This window comes from Anolis carolinensis, chromosome 2, assembly GCF_035594765.1.
Source record: "Anolis carolinensis isolate JA03-04 chromosome 2, rAnoCar3.1.pri, whole genome shotgun sequence".
In the NCBI taxonomy this organism is placed as follows: Eukaryota; Metazoa; Chordata; class Lepidosauria; order Squamata; family Dactyloidae; genus Anolis; species Anolis carolinensis.
In genome coordinates, this window is record NC_085842.1 from 28,539,303 (window position 1) to 28,560,486 (window position 21,184).

The 21,184-nt window shown below is 41.2% G+C and overlaps 2 protein-coding genes across 3 annotated transcripts in view; one reads left to right on the top strand and one right to left on the bottom strand.

The window, feature by feature from the left end:
* ddr1 (discoidin domain receptor tyrosine kinase 1) overlaps window positions 1–4,315 on the top strand; it is a 79,776-nt gene extending 75,461 nt beyond the window's left edge. For both annotated transcript variants that reach the window (XM_062973682.1, XM_062973683.1), the window contains one exon: window positions 144–4,315. In XM_062973682.1, the coding sequence (XP_062829752.1) occupies window positions 144–284 (141 nt within the window). In that variant the 3' untranslated portion in view covers window positions 285–4,315. The remainder of the gene's footprint in view (window positions 1–143) is intronic.
* A 3,134-nt stretch (window positions 4,316–7,449) lies between these two features.
* LOC103280588 (tripartite motif-containing protein 55) lies at window positions 7,450–21,018 on the bottom strand. The gene is made up of 6 exons (XM_008120106.3): window positions 20,603–21,018; window positions 18,484–18,940; window positions 16,703–16,798; window positions 12,400–12,633; window positions 11,676–11,698; window positions 7,450–9,204 (listed from the first exon to the last, which is right to left on the bottom strand). Exons 2-6 carry the CDS (start codon window positions 18,910–18,912, stop codon window positions 8,010–8,012), a joined length of 1,977 nt encoding a protein of 658 aa, XP_008118313.1. The 5' UTR covers window positions 18,913–18,940; window positions 20,603–21,018; the 3' UTR covers window positions 7,450–8,009.
* Between the last annotated feature and the right edge of the window lie 166 nt (window positions 21,019–21,184).

Here is a 21,184-nt window from a genome sequence, read left to right on the forward strand (position 1 = left end):
ATGGTTGGGAAATTAGAGTTCTGGCCTCCCAAGAGCTAGTCTAAATCCCTCAAACATTATTTTATAACAAGTTGATTGCCTCAGGAGTTTAAAAGTCTATCAGTTCTCCCCCTTACCTTGTGTGCCTTTCCTTCCATCTCTAGGTCTATCTCTCCCGTCCTCCTGCCTGCCCCTTGGCTGTCTACGAGGTGATGCTGAGATGTTGGACCCGAGAATCCAAGGACCGCCTGCCTTTCCAATATTTGCACCGTTTCTTGGCTGAGGATGCCCTCAATATGGTGTGAACCAGCATTGCAGTGGACAGCAGCGGCTACCTTAAGGAGCTGGACAATGTCACAGAGACTGCTGGGAGCAGCATGTGGTCGGGTGGCGGGTGTAGTGCTCTGGAACTTATTCTGCTGCAGTTCTGACGGGAACATCACCGTATCCTCAGCTCGGCTGATGTCCTCACACCAACTATCCCCAATTTTTACTCACTCCATTTTTCATTTATTAGACTTTCTTTGGCCTGTTCAACTCCTTCCATCTCTTGGTCCTATCCAACACGTTGCTCTTCCTCTGTTTTCCAGTTTGCATCTCCACCAGCATACATACTTATTTTTTATTGTGTGTCTTCGTCTGAACTAGTTCTGTCCAATCTTGGTGAAACATTGTGTTCAACACTCAGTTCATTAATGCTCACACTATTCTCTGTATTCTCATTATGCAACACATCCCATATTTCAATCCATCTCTTCTCATTGGTTTCCCAAAGGATGAGTTGAGGGAAAGGGAGGTGGTTGGCGATATTGGTTTGGAAAGCTGAATGTCCAGCCAATAACTTCTTTTTGATTAATTCATCACAAGCCTATTGGATATATATTCGTGACTGATACAACACAATGGCTAAGTCTTTGAACCTGAAAGACTTCAGTTCAGATCCTCAGTTTTTCCTTAGCAATTTATCTACTTCACAGGGCTGTTATAAGGATTACTGAGAAAGAGAGAGATCTAAAGCACTTTGAACAGTCTCAATAGTTTAAAATAATGAGTAGTTTTGCAGGCTTTGTGCTTTCATTTTGTCAAGGCAAATGGTGCAATGTCCTGGTTTTGAATGGAGTTATTTTCTTCTGTTATTGTTGTAAGCCCTGTGATACTTCCTTTAGCACTCCAGAACTGGGGGCTGCACTACTATGAGACAGTCCCTTTATTCAGTAGGGCATGAAACACATGGATGAGAGGGAGAGATCCAGAGTTATGAGAAAGAAGGGAAACTGAGGAAAGTTTAGCCTTCCTCAACTTCTAAACCATGAATGACTTGAATTCCCACCAAGAAGATCCCACCGAATTGATCCCTTACTTGCCCTGTCTCTGTCTAACCACAACTTCTAAAGTATTGCTTTTTTGTTTTAATGATTTCTTTGCCCATTTCTTTCCATTTCCCTGATTACCACCAGGGCAATCTTGTGTAAACCACCTTTACTGATCTGAGTATATTTATTCACAGGAGAATACGTATAGGATTAGAATTCGGGGGGTTGGATTAATGTTCTAATGCAGAGACGTTTTCATACAGTGGTAGGCTACAAGACTTGAAAATAGGACAAACCTGGAAGCATTTCGATCTGCAACATTAAGGCTGCAGTTCTGATCTACTGAGAGTTAGTTGTAGTTGGAATGAGCAATGGCCATCAGCTGAATTACTTTTCATATCCCAGTGACTTAGGCCTGGATCACATTATCCTTTTTTTCTCACAAGTTTTAGCTTTTCAGAACAATGTATTTTTCTCCTTCTTCTACCTCTACTATTTCCCCAATAAAAGGTCCTCTCTTAATGCTCTTTCTACCTGAGAAACTGGTACTAAAACCGATGGCAGTGGAAAGATTCATAGAGCCTTTGAACATCTCCATATTGGGGACTGCTTATCTTCCTTTAGACTTCACTTACAACTGGACTAACACTGGCTAAATAAAATAGGACCCTTGGGTTCATAAACACTGGGATTCACTGAGCACTGGATGCTTGGAGAGGCTGGAAGACATAGTTTCAAAGGTACTTCACAAGCCCATTGTGGGCTGGGAGAACCTGTACTTGCTGCTCTTGAGAGACAAGGAGGCACCTCTTGATCTTACCCACTTTGATTTGTTGAAGAGGCACCGATCCTGGCTGGTGAAAACTGACATGGCATAGAATAGACTTTAGGCTGGAAATGGTCACACCTTATCTTAAGAATGAAATTTAACATTGGATATTCCAAGGGGCCAATTTTCTAGTCTGGCTTCCTAATGTGCCAAGGTCTGCCCTGCCTGGAGATGGTCACACTTTGACATAGCGATTTTTGGCTTGAAAGCTCCTTGTCCCTCTGTTGTTATTTGTGCTTCAAGGGTATTATTTACAGTTTATGATACAAATCCAGTTTATTGGATGTCTCAAATGAACACACACCGGTGAAACCCCAGCCGTGGTGGTGGTGGGTCTGTGTGTTGGTTCTATGAGGCGGCAAGGCCTGGCCCCACAGAGCAGCCCGATAGCTCAGGTGGAGGATGAATGTGTCTGGGGCCTTTTCAGTCTGCAGTTGCAGGACCACCATCCCCATCTGCTCTTGACACACAGGCCAGTTGACCCACCAATGTCACAATGGCATCCTGTCAGGCTAAACCACACCCATAAACCCACAATGTTTGGCTTCTCCTCATCCTCCTCCTCCTCCTTCTGCTGTGGCTGCTCCTTCTATTTCTCTGGCTGCGGCTCCGCTCCCAACCTGATTGTAGATATTGTACTGTACAAAGTGTCAGGGAAGGGAGGCACTTTTCCAAATCAAATAGTGGGAGTTGGGGAAATTGATCTAAGTTTTGTGTTTTGCTTGCCTACTGTTTCATTGTGTCCCAGAGAAGGGTCTTCAAAATCAGCATCGGCATTGTGCTCACAGTAGTGAGATCTGTGCATATACATACAAAAGCTCTGCAATGACCTATGCTTCTATCAGATTATGAATGCAATAACCTTTCGTAATGTAAGTTCCTCTGTTTTGTGGGAAGAACCAGAAAATATATTTTCCACCCCGCACCTCTTAATAGTTTGGTTTCACAAATGAAACAAAACAAAGGGAGGAAAGGTGCAGTTTGGTTGAAAGCAGTCTGTGTCTTCAGCCATCTATCAAAATGTAAATTTTGTTTAAATCTGATAGTTGTAGGCAGCAATTTAGGTGGTTGGTTCTCAAATTCTGTGCTCAAAATGTTCCAAATAATTAGAGCTAGCTATGCTTTGTATTTTAGCTTTTGGCAGGTACATCCAATTTGAAAATACTAAAAAGAGAGCATGAATGGCAATTCTGCATATGTTGTGCGCCATTTTATGAAAAGTTTTGTCATGTCCAATCCTATCTGAGCTTTGTGCCCAAACAATAGCTTTAATCCTCTTCCATTGTTTTTGCAATAGAGTGAATCTTGATATTAACAGGAAAGAGATATTCTGGCACTGATTCATGGACATTCAAGGACTCTTGGAAGACATGATTTAAATTATCTGCAGATTTTAAAAAAAAAAGCATATAGTGAACACACTGTTTGATTTGAAAGCTGGCATGTTGGGACCCACTGAATTATTATTTTCAAGTCTTGGGGAGGAAGGTGAATTTAATTTTTTTTAGAAATTCAGTTATGCGGGAATTGCCTGATCCAGATTCCATATGTTTTACATACAAGTAAAATCCAAAAATAACTTTTAGTTTGCGCAGTTGGTGTGTGGCTTTATGGAAGAGACCTTTAATCATCCCTTTGCTAGCAAATGTGTCTTGAAACCATGTGCAAACTACAGGCCAGCTTTTTGCAGCTTTGAATGTAAGTTTTCCAGCAGTGGAAAGGAAACATAGCATAATGTATTGCTATGAACATCTCACCATTATTCTTATTTGAAGCATATTTACTTGGGTCCCATGAGAGAGCTTACATAGGGTTGCAGTTACAATCATGACAAACTTTGGCTTAATTAAGAAAATCTACTGTTTTGAATGTTTTGAACTGTGTGAAAATACTCATAACGAGATGTATATTTCTATTTGAAGATGTTTCCGTGGCAAACAATGCCCAATGTCGCCTCTCCATTTCAGTGACTGTTTTCTCCCCTACGGTGACCCTGTTGGGTACCTTCTTTTGTGTGTGTGTTTCTCTGGGGCTACTTGTAGCTGTTTGTTTGTATTGTGCACCAGGATGTGTATATATTTGAAGAGCAGAAAAAAGATAGACAGATTTTTTTACACTAATATATAGATGTTTGGGGTTTTTTAGTCCTTTCCATTTATGTGGTGAAATAAAGCGCTTTGCATTTTGTACAGTACTTTGGTCTTGAGTTGTTCTTTGAATTTGGGAAAAAAGGGAAACGAAGAGCTAACCAGGGGCAGCCCCTTTGCAGCCAGGCTTCAGCACAGCCGGTTAACCACCAGCTGTAATAAATCTTGCCAATTTGAAAGATTGGCAGTTTGAAGCCCGGGTTGAGAGTGAGTGCCTGACCTTCAGCCCAGTTCACTGCCAACCTAGGAGATTGAAGACAGCTGTGAGTAGATAAATAGGTACTGCTTATTCAGAGCAGTATTCTAATTAATGAATTAAGTAATTGACTACATTTATATCTTTTTGGAAGTGAACAAGATGCCTCAGCAAGCATTATGCTAAAGCTGGGCAAAAAGGAGCCCTGAAAGGGATGGAGTTGTTGCAGATTTGTCTTGTAATTGCTGTCACTTTCAAACTTTCATCAAGAGTTGCCTATAATATAAAATGAATTCATTGAGTCTAGAACACTTATGTGAAGATACCAGAGAATCCAGAAGAAGGGAGGTTTCCAGAAACAAAGAATTACAACCCGGGGATCCTTGTTGATGTTATTCTACTTTCCCAAGGATACCTTAAGTGTTTTACTTATTGCTGCAGAGACTTTGAATTTTTTTAAAATCTTTGTTTACCAATTATTTATAAGACTATACAGAAGACTGAAGATAAAACTCTGACTGTATGAGCAACCTCCACAGGGAGGAAACAGATTATCAATGGGACTTGTATTTAATGGACATTATTTCACTCTCTCTAGAAATTGGGTATTGTACCTTTTGTATCATTGTTCAACCATTTCTTTTCAGATTAAATTGACTCATATTTTTAAGTACCATACAACACAATTGTGTATAACAGTTGACAACTTTTTTTCACTATTTGGTATTTGATATAGATATCTGTGTTTCTTGGATACATTTATCCACCCCAAGAGGGGGGCTCAGAGCGGCCATACAAAAAGGCAGTAATTTGATGCCATGAACATGCATACATACAGTAAAAATAAACATATACATTAAAACCAAAAATCAGCAATATTAAAAACAATTATTAACATCATGTTAGCCAGGTTCAAACCCAAGGCGTTTCATTAATCATTTCACAATTCCATATACTCATATTACACTAATTTGCTAGCCAAAAAGTTGGTCCCGCAACCAAGTTTACTTCATCCCTCCCTCTTTCAACTTAGGTTAGAAAGGTAAGAAAAAAACTTGGAGAGAGGAAAGTGGTATGTAACAATCAACAAAGGTAGACCTGGGAGAAGATGAGTAGGCTTGTTCATGGAAAAGGTGTGAACAGAGGGCCTGGAGTCCTTCCAAACACTAGGCTGAGAACAGTCAAACCCCCTTGTGATTGGATTGCTAAGATGCCTAGGTGAGCCTCCTCAGGTATTTCCAGTCAGAAGCACCCAACATGATCAAGCATTAAGGCAGCAATTGTCATTGTTTATCTACAGGAATAATATTGTGCTACCTACCATCTGTTCTGTGTACACTTACTTGGGTGTAAGCCACACTGAACACCTGAAGGGCAATTCTAATAATCTTGTTCTTATAATAGTCTTTCTACCTACCTATCTCAGAATGTTTCGGTGATAATCAACAAGAAAAATAATTTGTCCTCCTTCTGCAAGTAGGTAAAATCACTCAAATCATAAAGCAATACCAAAAAAATGCCGGCGGTAAAAAAAGAAAGTCTTTTCAACATGGAGGAAAGAATGACAGCACCCCCTCATGGCCAGCATCGAGCACAACCTCCATGATGCCGAAGATGGGAAATGCCTATATATACCTCTATCTATATTGTGTCTGTTCTGTCTTTGTATAATGGCATTGAATGCTTGCCGTATATCTGTTCTGTGATCCGCCCTGAGTCCCCTTCGAGGTGAGAAGGGCAGAATGTAAATACTGTAAATAAATAAATAAAATAGGTGCTTTAGGCTATATTCAAAGGAATGAACTGGCAAAACCACTTCTGAACATTCCTTGCTTATTAAATTCATGGGATCTCTATAAGCCAGCAGGCAACTTAAAGACACACATACATGACACACATACATACATGTGATGTAGTTTCTTTAAAAAAAACCTATTGCTTAATTCATAGGGGAATGTTGGCAAATCAAGAGATCTTTCGTCCATTTTTGTGTAACCTTTTTATTAAATGTAAAACACAGAATACATCAGAGTACAGTACATCAAAAATAAACAGAGCAGCTGAAACAGGGAACATGGAAAAGAAAAGTGAAAGAAAAAGAGAATACATAAAACTACAATTAAAACTACCCTAATATTAGCTGCGCTAAGACATTAAATACTAAATTCTGAGAACTAACACACCATGGGGCTCTGACCCTACAGACCAAACTAGAAAAGTATAACTGAAAAGAAGAAATATATTATTTTATCATTTTGGATCCAAAACTACTGTATTTATTTGAATCTAATGCACTGTCGAATTTAGCGTGCATAGAATCATAGAATCGTGGAGTTGGAAGAGACCTCACGGGCCATCCAGTCCAACTCCCTGCAAGAAGCAGGAAAATCTCATTTTTCAAAAACTGAAACAAACAAACAAAAATTTTTTTTGGCAAACATGATGTTCCAAATTGTGCATGTAAGCCAGTTGAGGGGCCAGTTGGGAACCGACTGAAGTTGATGAACTCGTCAGCCTCTCACGGTTATATCCAATGGGCCCCCCTCAAGTGGTTTACGTGTGCGATTCTAAGACACTCAAATCTAATGCTCACCTTAATTTTGGAAAAATAATTTAGCCAAAAAGGTGCACATTAGACTTGAGTAAATGTGGTACTAGTAACTAACCACTTCATCAGCTTTCAAATATCAAAAATTCATAAATAATTTTCAGTCTTCTTTATATGTAGTTTTAAATTTCTCCATATATGTTGCTTTCTAGTATTAAAACAATATTTCAAAAAGTCTTCAATTGGCTTATCCTTTAGTAATTATTTGGGCCATTTAGGCTAACTCCGCAACATTAACAATCCATTTCCCATTGTTTTCACTTTGATCAGTTTCCAGGTTTTGAGCAAACAATGGTGAATTTTAGCTGCTGTTGTTATAGATCAGAGAAATCATCCATATTTACTTTCTAAATCATTATCCATAATAGCCAATAGTTTTCAATATATCGTGATATTTTGGTGCTAAATTCGTAAATACAGTAATTACAACATAACATTACTGCGTATTGAACTACCTTTTCTGTCAATTTTTTTTGTATAACATGATGTTTTGGTGCTTAATTTGTAAAATCATAACTTAATTTGATGTTTAATAGGCTTTTCCTTAATCCCTCATTATCCAAGATATTCGCTTATCCAAGCTTCTGCTGGCCTGTTTACCTTGGATACGTGAGACTCTACTGTATTATGAGCACTAAAATATTTCCAGTTCTACTTTTCTTTGAAAAACTAATCACTGAAGGCCATTCTTTTGCGACACCACCCAGGGCCCTTCAACATAGCCCCATATCCCAGAATATCAAGGCAGAAAATCCCAGAATATCTGCTTTGAACTGGGTTATCTGAGTCTACACGGCCATATATTCCAGCTCAAAGCAGATAATGTGGGATTTTATTTGTCTGTGTGGAAGGAGCCCCTGTTTCTTAGGAAAGTCCCTTCTCTCTGCATTCTGGTGAGCCACTTCTAAGGGAAATGGGTAAGAAATGGCAATTTGTTCTAAGGACGCTTTGCTGAACTAGAGCCATGACTGCCCCCACGGCCTCCAGGGTGAGATGCCTGGCTTCCTGAGGATGCTCCACCCCTTTTCTTCCCAGACTTTCGTCCTTGTCCTGAACCTCCTTGTCCAGGCGGGGGACCACCTTTGGGCTTGGATGGCTCTCTGCTTTGACCTGAGCTAGTACCCACACTGAACTGGGGACTCTTCTGATCTTCTCCTTTCCTTGAGACATGAACCTGCTTGGGTTTGTGTGTCTCATTCTTTATGGACCCCACTCCACTTTGGCTCCCACCACTGGGTTGGGGCCTCTGTTTATTGAAACCACTCTGTCCTTGCCTCCCACCTTGATCTCCTCCAGGTTGGTTTGGCTCTCTCCTTTGATATTTCCAGCTACTCTGTTGTGAATAGGTTGGGAACAAGCCTACGCTAGGTTGGGATCCTCGTCTGTTTGGACTATTTCCTCTGCCTTGTGCAAAGCTAGAGTAAAATGGCTGCCTCTGTGAGGTTCCTCTGCCGTGTGGAACGATGCCACAAGACCACATGGGAAGAGGTCTCCAGCAACGTACATTCCCCCATCCTCGCATGGGATTATTACCATAGGGAGGCAATGATTGGAAGGGAGGCATTGGGAAAATGGGTGAGTGAAAGAGTGGCCTATTAAGGGCTCCTCCCACGTTTGGAGCTGCACTGGAGACACTTCTTGGCAGGGGTGTCTGTTCAGCAAGGGAGCTCATTCCTGGAGCTGCAGTCATGACTTCTGCGGTATTATCTGGTTCCTCAGCCACTGTTGTCTCTTTTTCCTCACCTTCCTCAATTATGTTGCTATATTCAGAAGTGAGAACATCTTCCTCTAAGGGTGGGGAACAGTAAGGGGAGCCTGGGACAAACATCTCCTCAATGCTGATGCTTTTCAACATGTCCTTCAAGTTCTCAAAGTCAAGTAATTTTTCTAATTCTTTGAGGGCTGGATCTACATCTACAATCGCTGCATCTTTATCTTCCATAACATCTTGAGCTTCTCCATAAGCTTCCGCCTTGTCATCTATGGCTTTGTACTCCTTGTTTTCTTCAGCCTTATTTTCACTCAGGTCTCGATGTTCATCTTCACTCTCTTCACCCTCAATGAACATCTGGCCTTCTTCAGCTGCTTTGCTTCCTCTTTCTTCATTCTTTTCTCTAAGGTGATCTGAGATTCTGCAGGGAAGGGAAGAAACTGTTCTTTTAAAATGTTCTGCGTGATAAAAGTTCCAGGTTCAATTTCACTGAGTCTTCAAGCTATAAAAGGGCATTGTAGAGGGTCTGGAAATAGCCAGCTAGCAAAGCCATTGGTCATTTTGGCTGAGGAATTCTGGAAGTTGCACAGTTATCCCTTCACACTTGCAGTTTTGACATTTGCAAATTAGATTATTTGTGGAGTTGATTTGAAATGTTATCTCTTGGAATTTCTAAGACTTTGAGTGTGACTCTATGGCCAAACTTCTAGTCATGTTGGAGAATGTAGACATTTCTAGGTTCTCCAAGTGATTCTATGTCCAGTGTCCAACTGAAGTTGAAAATAGAATAATCTCTAGAGAGGTGTTCTCTCAGGAAAAAATAGCCGTTTATTTATTCACAGATTTTTTACTTTCATAGTGGTCCTATGTCCCTACCACAACAAATGGGGACAACTGAGTGTAGTCATAACAATAAATTGTATAAGCTCTGTTGGAAACAGCCTCTGGTTTTCTTTCTCAGGATGACGATGAGTCTGATTAGATGTGCCAGAAAGCACATCATATACAGTAGTCCCTCCACTTTTGTGGGTTTGATCTTTCAGGGATATTTTTAGGAATCTCTAGGATCTCCAGCGTGACAATGTGATCAACTTCTGATGGAAGAGTCACACTGGAAGACCTAGAAATTCTCAGAGAGAACACTTCTCGAGGAACCTCTAGGTCCTCAAGTGTAATTTTATGGAAATTTTTTCACTTTTGCCAGGACACTGCATTCTTAACCCCAGTGACTGTGATGGACTGACTGAGTTTGAGACAGAGATTAAGAACTTCTGGATTCCAGATATTTTGGATAACAATTGTCTCACTCCCTTATCAATAGCTATACTGGGTGCAGCTCATGGGAGATTTGTCCAAGATTTCGCTTTGCTATCTTATAGGTTTTGGGGAAATAGGTGAAACATTATAAGCTATCGTGCAATATTTGTTTGGGAGAGTTACCCAAATATTATATTTCTACTCTGTAGTATTAAGACCCTGTTAACATCATGCTCACTTGTTTTAATTTGAACTCAAACTGGACTTGAAAGTGACACAGTTCCTTGACCCTGGAGTCAGTTGGTATGAACGGGCATTTCTAGCATATTTTCATATTCACTGCTTTGAACTATTTTACGTCACATGGTCATAATACTGCACTCTCTCCCTACACCCTCTGCATGCATATGAATATAAATATATCTGCATATCCAAATAAACCAATAGCCTTTTTTGGCTTTCCTGTCATTTTCACCACCCACCTGCATTTCCATTGGATAGCACATAGACCTCAGAGCTTACTAGGCCCACACCTGGGCAGTTATCCTATCCTTCAGACATGTCTCTCCCATCCCATGTAATGGTGAACGTAATTGCCTTATTCATCTTTGCACCTATCCTGCTCCATGAGACACCTCTCCTTTTTTATTGGCTCAAAGGGGCATCTGCTTTTCTATGAAGTGAAACTGCAATGTGGACGTAAATGCTGGTTTGTGAAGGTACAATCTGCTGTCTTCAAATATATGAACATATTGATATCTGTGTACAAACACTAAATGTAAAAAACAATTGGCAGCACCATTCTTGCCAGATGTGGATACCTACATAAAAATCCAGTCTCCCTTGCCCTCCAAATAACTACCTCAGATTCTACCCCAGTCCCAGTTCAGGGCACAAAGCAGACATTTCAATTCCCCCCCCCCCCCAAGAAACAGTAGAGTAAAACAAATTGAAGCCTTTAGGAACCTAAAGGTGGCCATTTCAAATCCCAGTTGGGGTGAGCACCCAACTGTCAAGCCCTGCTCACTGTTTACCTAAGCATTTTGAAAGCAGCTAGAGCTGTAAGTAGAGAAATTAGGTACCGCTAATTTAGCAGGGGAGGTATTTTAAGACACCACAAAATGCCAAAAGGTGACCAAACGGAAGGAGGAAGTCCTGATGGCTCATTGTCATAGAGAATGGAGCAACAGCACCCCCTGTGGCTGAATCCAAGCACAACCTTCAAGGCACTGAAGCTGAACTTCAACAACATACCTCCTTTCTGTCTGTTCTGTCCTGCCTTGTCTGTCCAAATGGCATTGAATGTTTGCTGTGTATGTGTACTGTGATCGGCCCTGAGTCCCCTTGGAGAGATAGGGTGGAATATACATAAATTGTTGCTATTATTATTATTATTATTATTATTATTATTATTATTATTATTATTATATCAGATCAGGGCTTTTGTGGTTGGTGTGTCTGTGTGTGTGGCTCCAATGCAGACCCCATGAAAGATTTGCCACTCCTACAAGCTTCCAAGAATGGTGACTTTCACTTAAAACAAGGCATAGTGTTCCTCAATCCTTGAAGTGGTGCTTGATAAACTGGTCTCCAAATTCCTTACATACAGTACAGAGCTTAACTCAAGATACTCACCTTGCCATCAGTTCCTTTGTTTCCTGTTGGAGGTGAGGGGAAAGAAATAGATGTAGTTTATTTCTGGAAGTGCCAGCCATAGTTCAGTTTTTTTAAACCATCAAAGACGCCTTTCAAAACATGTCGGAGTTCAGTCTCTTTTCCATCCAAATGGAAGAAAAATCAAGGTGAATGTGCATGCCAGGAGGAGCTGTCACCAAGTGTAGCATTTGCTACTGTAGCTTTTCAGTTGCTTGTTTGTTATAAATACCCAAGCAATGTTCCTATTACCTTAAACCAGCCTTTCTTAATCTTTTTATCCAGTGGACGGAACCGAGCACAGCATCCAAAGATGCCAAAAATGGGAAAGCCTATACCTTTATATATTGTCTGTCTAGTCATTGTTATAATCACCAGTACTGAATGTTTGCCGTATATGTGTTCTGTGATCCGCCCTGAGTCCCCTTCGGGATGAGTAGAGAAGAATATAAATACTGTAAATAAATGTAAATAAATAAAGCATTCTCCGACTTCCGCTAATGCAGCATAAAACCAGGACAACTGGTTTTACCCTGCATTGGAGGTCAAAATGCATGGATATTTGGACATCTATGAAACTGTGCTGATATGTGTGAAGATAGAAACTTTCCCTATGCTGCCTTGAATTATTATCGGTTTGTGAATTTGCCTTATATTAATTGTAATAGTAAACACGGGGGTACATAGCAAAAGAACTGAGACTCACCTTCAGGAAAGCAAATTCATTGGGTTCCTCCAATGCAGCTTGGATGCTGGAAACTGACTCTTCGTGGGACGACTCATGTTCCTTCAAATACTCCACATTCCTTTCCATTGCTGCTAGGTTGTCCTCCTTCATCTGTTTCACAGTTTCCATCATGTCTTGCTCTCTCTCATTCAGGATTTCACGTAGTTCTTCAAATGCAATGAAGATCAAGCCATACAGATTTTGAGTTAGATCCTGTAATTGGGGCAGACAAATCATGTGGAGTTGATAAAAAGTGCTCATTATAGTAGTGTTTATTTGTTCTTATAATTTATGAATTACTTCATATCAAAAATTGGACAGTAGTGTGCAAGAGATTAGAACAAAAACAAAACAAAAAAACAAGCCATGCACAGGACAACCCCCTTACCCATGGATTTCACTTCACTTCACGTCACTTCACTTTATTTCTTAATTAGTCGCTCTCCACCAGAGTGCTCCAAGTGACTTACAGCCACACTCACCCACACTCCAAAAATGTCCCTTCCTGGAAATGTTAATGGCCCTCAAGTGCAATTTGATGGCACCTTTCACACAGCTGTATAAAATCCACATTGAACTGGTTTATATGGCAGTTAGGATTCAGATAAACCAGTACAAAGCAGATACTGTAGATTATCTGCCTTAATATTCTGGATTATATGGTTCTGTGGAAGGGCCCTATGGTAGGCTTCCTGCCAAAGTATAGTCAAAATATAGGGTTTGCTATTATCTAGCATCAGATATCCACATGTGCACGTGTGCGTGACTTGAAACATATTCCACATGGATACTGGGGCCATATTATATCTAATTCAACCTCCCTCTGGTTTTAGCAAAGTTGAAGTCCTGCGTAAGAATTTTTAGCCAGTCTTCTGTTGAGCCATTGGAGGGTCTCCTTTTTTTCACCAGGACCATATGAACTTGCTCATGACAGTCCTGTTCAGAAAGCTTCAGTGATCAGGCAGGATGGACAAGGGATGGACAATTATTCTCCTTGGGTCTGCTGGTCACAAATCATTGCGGGTTAAACCTGAACCTGGTTCAGTAAATCAATAATCAATCAAACAAACAAAGGACTGCCAGTGGAGAACTTTTAGGAAAACAGTGACATGGAGTAGGACATGGCAGTTAGACAACGTATTCTTACACATGATTGTTTAAATCAGTTATCACAAACTGGTAACTTGCTGGCTACATAACCTGATCCAGGCTATTGTTCAGAACTTAAAGTTATGCCACATTTAATTGAGTCGTATCATCTATGTATCTCTGTCAATTCTGCCAATAAATCTACCTGGCAGGTTTATTATGCAGCTGTGAACATTTAGTGTATTGCCAGTACAGTTCCGAGGTCATTCTCATGAGAGAACAGAGAGAAGAGTGGACTAAGGAGATATTATGATTTATTGGCCAATGGAGGAGAAGCTCACACATCCTGACAAATGGAGGAAAAACCATCTATTATTTGAATTGTGTTACCTTTAAATGTTTTATGCAGTTACTATTCGTCAGATCTGACAGTGTCTGTGGAATAGCTAGCAATTCTGTTATCTGAAATAAAGTTTCTACATTCTGAACTAGTAAGCCTGTAAGTGACAGCAATGGCATGCAAAAAAATGGTAACTACTGACTCTCAAAACTAATGAAAATCACTCTTTGTCTAGTTCCTATCTCTCAGCCTCACAGGACTCTTGTGAGGGCAGAAAGCATATGCCACTCTGAACACATTAGGTGGGATAAAACGAATTGATTAATTAATTAGTTTTTATTACATATGATGAGGCAGAGAAGCTGGGAAGGTACAGCTGAAATGCCTGACTGCATTCGTGTGTGGGTCGAAGTCTTGAAGCTGAGTCGACACAATCAGTATGATTACTTTTTGGGATGAAGCTATTAAACATTAGCTAATTGTATTCAGCATATCAGAAATACCGTGTGGCAGTGACTGTTTATTCAACAAACAGAGCCAGGTGAATGTGCACTGATGAGAAGATAGCAACAACATGTCCAAGGTTCAGAAAATCGAAGCCAGGATGCTCAACGAGCTGGAGCAATTTCCCTGGCAGGGAAAATGGCCACATTTACAGGGGTGATTAGCTTAGAAGAAAGGGAAAGCAAGGTGAGACAAAGGTGTGGATTGGCAGTAACTTTTCTCTCTCTCAAAATAACTAGAATCCAGAAGCTGTATGGTAAGAGATCTAGTTTAAAAGTACCATATATACTCTTGAATAATTTGACTGTATGTGTAAATTGAAAGGAGGTTTTGGGTCATGTATAAGTTCCAAGCAGGTTTTGAGACCAAAATTATAGATGTTGATATGACCTGTGGATATGTTGAGGACATTCTGAGGAGAGGGGAAAGCACCAGTGCTGCCTCAAGGGAAGAGCTGTCCTGAACACCAACACCACCATTTCCCCACCCAGGCATTCAAAAAAGCCCTTCTCCACTCTACGTAGTGAAGGAAATATTTCATTTAAAAAAATTAAAGTTAAGATAAAGGTAATGGTTTTCCCCTGACATCAAGTCTAGTCGTGTCTGACTCTGGGGGTTGGTGCTCATCTCCATTTCTAAGCTGAAGAGCCGGTGCTGTCCATAGATACCTCCAAGGTTATGTGGCAAGCATGATTGCATGGAGCACCGTTACCTTCCTACAGAAGGTATATTGATATATGCAAACTTGCATGTTTTCAAACTGCTAGGTAGGCAGAAGCTGGAGCTAATAGTGGGAGCTCACTCCGCTCCCCGGATTCGAACTGCCAACTTTTTGGTTAGCATGTTCAGCAGCTCAGTGGTTTATCCCGCTGCACCACTGGGGGCTCCACCGGTGTTACAGAATTAACTCTCTGCGTAGAACAGTGAAAAGCAAGAGCTTATTCTGTTCTGGAGGACCTCCAAGAAACGTTGGCCTCATCTACTCTCTCAGTGCTCCTTTGAGGGATTGCGTCAAAGAATGATCACTGTTACTTTCCCACCCAGACATTCAAAAAGGCCAGAAGCAGCACCATGGCAGAGAGAGTAGAGGCCATCAGTGCTTCTTTTAGATTTTCCTGGGATGGACTTTGAGGTTCTCCTGGGTTTGCCTATCAGGGAAGGGAATGGTTACTGGCAAATAGAGGGAGAAAACATGGAGGCAGTGACAGACTTTGTATTTCTAAGCACAAAGATTACTGCAGATGCAGACTGCAGCCAAGAAATCAGAAGATGTTTACTTCTTGGGAAGAGAGCAATTACCAATCATAATAAAATAGTGAAGAGCAGAGACATCACACTGGCAACGAAGGTCCGCATAGTTAAAGCAATGGTATTCCCTGTAGTAACCTATGGATGTGAAAGCTGGACCAAAAGGAAGGCTGAGCGAAAGAAGATAGACTCTTTTGAACTCTGGTGCTGGAGGAAAATCCTGAGAGTGCCTTGGATCGCAAGAAGATCCATCCAGGAAATAATGCCCGACTGCTCACTGGAGGGAAGGATATTAGAGGCAAAGATGAAGTACTTTGGCCACATAATGAGAAGACAGGAAAGCTTGGAGAAGAGAATGATGCTGGGGAAAATGGAAGGCAAAAGGAAGAGGAGCCGACCAAGGGCAAGATGGATGAACGGTATCCTTGGAGTGACTGTCTTGAAGGAGCTGGGGGTGGCCACGGCTGACAGGGAGCTCTGGCGTGGGCTGGTCCATGAGGTCACAAGGAGTTGGAAGCAACTGAATGAATAAATAACAACATGGTACAGTACTTGCATTGACCTGTAAATCATTTTGGGGCTTGATTTTTTAAAACTATATTTCCAGATTTATACATGAGTATATACATTACTTCTTCACATAGCACATAGTTAAATTGAGGGATTCACTGCCACAAGAGGAAATGATGCATATAAACTCAGATGGGGTTAATAAGGGGATTCAATAAATTAATAAAGGCTAGAACCATCAGTGGCTAGTGGTTGAGTTGTCTCTGTATCATCACTAGTATGGCTCTGCATATCAATTGCTAGGGAGCATGCAGTACAAGGGATATAACTGTACTCATGGTCTTTCTTCAGTCTGATCTAACATGACTCTCTTTATGTTCTTAAGACTGGGAGTCCTGACCCAAGTTGTCTTAACAGTGCATCTTCCTAATTGGAGGGCTGAGCCAGTCAGAGTCTGAGAAAAACAACAACACATTTCATGTTCTTTGGATTCTTGTGTTGTGTCAGAACATCTTCCATGATCCCAGCTAAAGTTGTCTCAGGCTTCCACAAGTCCCATCATAGCTCTCTTGTCTTTTCTCTTAAATTTACCTCGAGTTCTTCCATTGTCTCCTGTTGATAGGACTGATGATTTGTGGCCCACTTCACCCTATCCTTCAGAGGCCCCAGAGATGCCTTCAGTTTCTCCTGCATGGCAAACACATGCATAAATAAACATCTGCAGAGGGATAAAATAATTAGAAGAGCACAAAAGTAGAGAATGGATGGATGCTTGTCACCGCCACAAGCCATGTTGCTGCTTGAGGTTAACTACAAGATGGCACTCTTTCCTTGTACACATGATGATTGAGTTACTGTTGAATTTTAACTGAATTTCCCCTGTTAACAATAACCTTTGGAAGTTACAGACTTTTCTGAGAATCTGATGACTTCTATAGACACCCCCATCATAACACAATGACAATGGCTGCACATTAGTTGCTCATGTGCAATAGTATCCTATGTCACCCTGATACTATTGCCATAATTGAACCTTCCCCAACTTACTTTATTCGGCATTGGATGATGTATAGATAAATGGCATTTCTGTCAGGTTTGTGGGGACAGATCAAGCCAGGAGCTTCAAATAAAAGTATATTTAACTAACTATCTGATGTAGAATACTGATCACAAAAAGCAATTTGCAAAGAAAGAAGAAAGAAATGGAATTTTTTCCTGCTTTTGCATCTAGTTCATTGAAACCCATCAATTGATTTCCTATGGGATCCACACTTTACCAGTTAAGAACCCTGTGTAATAGTAATAGTACAGTAGTTATGGCCCTGCAGCAACTCTAAAAATAGCTCTCCCTTCTCTGTGTGAGAGCATTTGTGAGTTGTTCTCCAAATAATGGCATAGAAATTAAGTACATGAATGAATACATAATGAACAAATTGTGAAATACAATAGGAAGTAGGAAAACAATCTTCATGCATGAACCCACAATACCCTGCAACTTCAGCACATTGTTTTATATTTATTGTTAGCTCACTTGAGTCCCCGAAAGCATCAGAAAGAAATATCAACATAGCGAGTTTATTCCTCAATTGGACTTTTGGGAACTCCTGGAATGGTGGCGAGGAATGCTCACCTTTACATGGTACACAATGAAGTTCATGGGCATTTCTTGTCATCGTTCCAGAAGTTCCAGGCAGTCTGATTGAGGAATAGACTTGCTAGGACAAAAACTCACCAGAAGTTGTCGATGGGTCTCATGGCTGGAATTGCTGTGTTGCTGTGAGTTTTTCGGGCTGTATGGCTACTGAAACATGGCCATACAGCCCCCCAAAAAACTCACAGCAACTTACCAGAAGTTGACGAGCATCATGAAGACTTGCTAGTGGTGAATTTACTTTAAGCCAGTTAGGCAACAGTCAGGAAATAATTGGAAAAGCTGAGGGAACAACCTACATATTTTTGCATCAGGAATGGGCCCTTCGTTTTTTTTTTTTTTTTCGTGTCAGGAGCAACTTGAGTCGCTTCTGGAGTGAGAGAATTGGCCGTCTGCAAGGACGTTGCCCAGGGGACGCCTGGATGTTTTGATGTTTTTACCATCCTTGTGGGAGGCTTCTTTCATGTCCCCGCATAGAGCTGGAGCTGATAGAGGGAGCTCATCCGCACTCTCCCCGGGTGGGATTCGAACCTGGCAGCTTTCAGGTCAGCAACCCAACCTTCAAGTCACGAGGCTTTAGTCCACTACACCATCGGGGGCTCCGTGGCCCTTAGTTGACAGATCTGGAATAACTGCAGTAGTTGAACTCTTGATAATCTAATTTGGATTATAAGACATTACAAATTTAGAGGAAGCACTGCAAGTGCTCAGGGACTCTTACCCGATAACTGTTCACAGCATTCTTGATAGGCAAAAAGTTGTGCCCTTGATGCTGAGGTAGATCCCGGCAGATCACACAGACTGGGCCCTCATCCTGGCTGCAGAAGAGTTTGAGGGGCTCCTCATGTTCTTCACAAATATGCCAGCTCCCAGTCACACCAGACTGGCACCCTGCCTCCAACTTGAGGAGCCGTGCTTTCTCAGACAAGTTGGCCAAGACGCGGTTGTGAACGGCATCTTGGAGGTTGAAGGGATCTCGGCACTCAGGGCACGTTCCCTGATGCTGCCCCTTGGCAATGACACAGCTCTCCAAGCAAGAAAGGCAGAAATTGTGGCCACAAAACAGCATCCGAGGGTCTTGGAAGATGGAGAGGCAGATTGGGCAGAGTAGGTCTTCAGTAATCCCAGACACTTCTCGGACGGAAGCCATTTCAGCTGATCTAGAGTTGTATCTGTTCCTAAGATGGAAACCAACAAAGATAGCTGATGAATCAAATACCGTATTTCATAAGATACCATTGATTCTAAGATGCACACTGATTTCAGGATTGCCACCAGCAAAAGAACACATCTGAGATTCTAACATGAATCCAATTTTTGAGATATTTATATTGGGAGGTGGGGCTCTTAGAACGGATGAATCACAGTATTACAGTTGCATATAGAACACAAATAAAGGGGACGTGCAATAATGTTTGCTGTGTGGAGTCAGTCTGCCATTACTAGTCTAAATCAAATTGTCAGCCCCAGCAACAGCAGACAGAGAGCTAACATAACAGTAATGATCTGTGGTTTGGACAAGATCCCCGAAGACCAGACTGCAAATCCCAGCTGAGCAAGTCACACTCCTCTTTATTCTAAAACAATGGCAATCCTCCTCTGAGTAAAGTAAAGTAAAACTCTATGATAAGGTCACCACAAGACAAGGGCTGGGCAAATTTTAGCTGGCAACTCCTCAGTCTGTTTCTATAATACCAAACAAGAACATATGACTCACACAAATTGCCAAGTCAATATGGATCTTAAAAGACAAACAAATTGAAGATTTTTTGAAGGATTGGGAGCAGTTTATTTATTTTTTGAGCAAAAAGAACAGTGATAATTGGGGTTGTTGTATGTCTTTCAGGCTGTGTGGCCATGTTCCAGAAGTATTCTCTCCTGATGTTTCGCCCATACTTCTGGAACATGGCCACACAGCCCGAAAGACATACAACAACCCTGTGATCCTGGCCATGAAAGCCTTCGACAACACAACAGTGATAATTACTACTTGCTCTAGACCCGGCTCCCAAAGATGAGGTTCTTATGTAAACATTCACACAGCAGCTCCATGCTCAAGTGATGAATGATGGGGGGGCACTGTTCGGGAGACACATGTGATACCTGTTTATGTTTGCCTGTTCCTCCTAGGCAAAATGGATAATTGTAATACATAGAGGAGGAGCTGTTGATTATTTTAACAGGAGTGAATGTTGTAGATATGTGTGACATGACGCAATGGTACAACAAAGAGTGAGTCCGTAACATTTAAAATTTTAAACTGCCTGGCATAGATGAGCCCCCAATAGCACATAACAATAAGCAAGTCACACTCCCTCAGCCTCAGAGGAAGGCAAAAGTAAAACCCTTCTGAGTAAATCTTGTCCAGAAAACTCCTTGATAGATTGGTCTTAGGATTGCTGTAAATTAGAAATGACTTGATGACAATTAGCAGCGACAATTATCTATATGTCAGGGCTGATCCTAGAGTGAAGCCTAAAATGGGTTTACCCACTTCTTCTCCCCCCCCCCTTGCAACGATCAATCCTATGCATAATTATTTGGAGTTATGTGAATAAAGTGATTGTGGATTTATTTGTGAATAGACACCGTTCTTGGTGCCAGTTGAGGGACGAGGAATGCCAGGAACTAAAGGACTGAGGCAAATATTATCCTTCTTGAAAGAGGAAGAATAACAGTCATGCAGATAAAATTCGGACAGGGAAGGGTAGAAACTGGTTTTGCTTTGGGAAGGGCAATGTGCAAACATTGCCAGAAAGTTGAAGAAAAAAGATAGGGGAGCATATATATTTGAAAGAGAAAGCAGAAACAGGACCCCAGAATTGCAACTGTTTCAGTACCTTGACAGCCTGAACTGTTTCCATAGAGTTGGCTATTGAAGAACAGAAAATTTCTGAAGATCCCAGGAAAAGCTGGCAGAGGTTGTCACGATGGTGCATTTCATCACAGAAACTGACAGAAGATTGAGCAAAGGTCAGCCAACATTAATGGCAGTATCACACCTATTTGGTGGACAGCTCTAGAGACTTCCCGAAAAACATACAACAACTAAACCTCCTTCCTTCCCTCCCTTTTTTCCTCTCACTCTTTCGATTCCAGTTCTTCAGTGAATCTGAGTCATAAGCTATGTCTGGACCATATTCATGTACAGGAAGCCAATAAAATTGCACACACAGAATGTCTACACAGTCACAAGAGCCTGCAAGAGATTGCAACACCCCACCCTCTTCTAGGTTTCGTTTTCCCTGGAGGAAGCAAGATTATGAAAGACAAATCCCATCTCACTATTAAATAATACCACCACTGCTAAAAACGTTCAGGGTTTAGTGCCCTCTAGTTGTGCCTCAGCATATTGTAACAATATGGTTATTGTGTGCCTTCCAATTGTTTCAAATTAAGGAAAACCTGTCACACCATTTTCT

What these genes read in the sequence shown, in the direction of transcription:
- LOC103280588 (XM_008120106.3), bottom strand. Translation starts at nt 18,912, where the DNA reads ATGGCTTCCGTCCGAGAAGTGTCTGGGATTACTGAAGACCTACTCTGC. An exon ending in AGACAATGGAAGAACTCGAG is followed by an intron (nt 12,634 to 16,702) that starts GTAAATTTAAGA and finishes CCCCAATTACAG; the next exon opens with GATCTAACTCAAAATCTGTA. An exon ending in ACAAAGGAACTGATGGCAAG is followed by an intron (nt 9,205 to 11,675) that starts GTGAGTATCTTG and finishes CCTTCCCTGCAG; the next exon opens with AATCTCAGATCACCTTAGAG.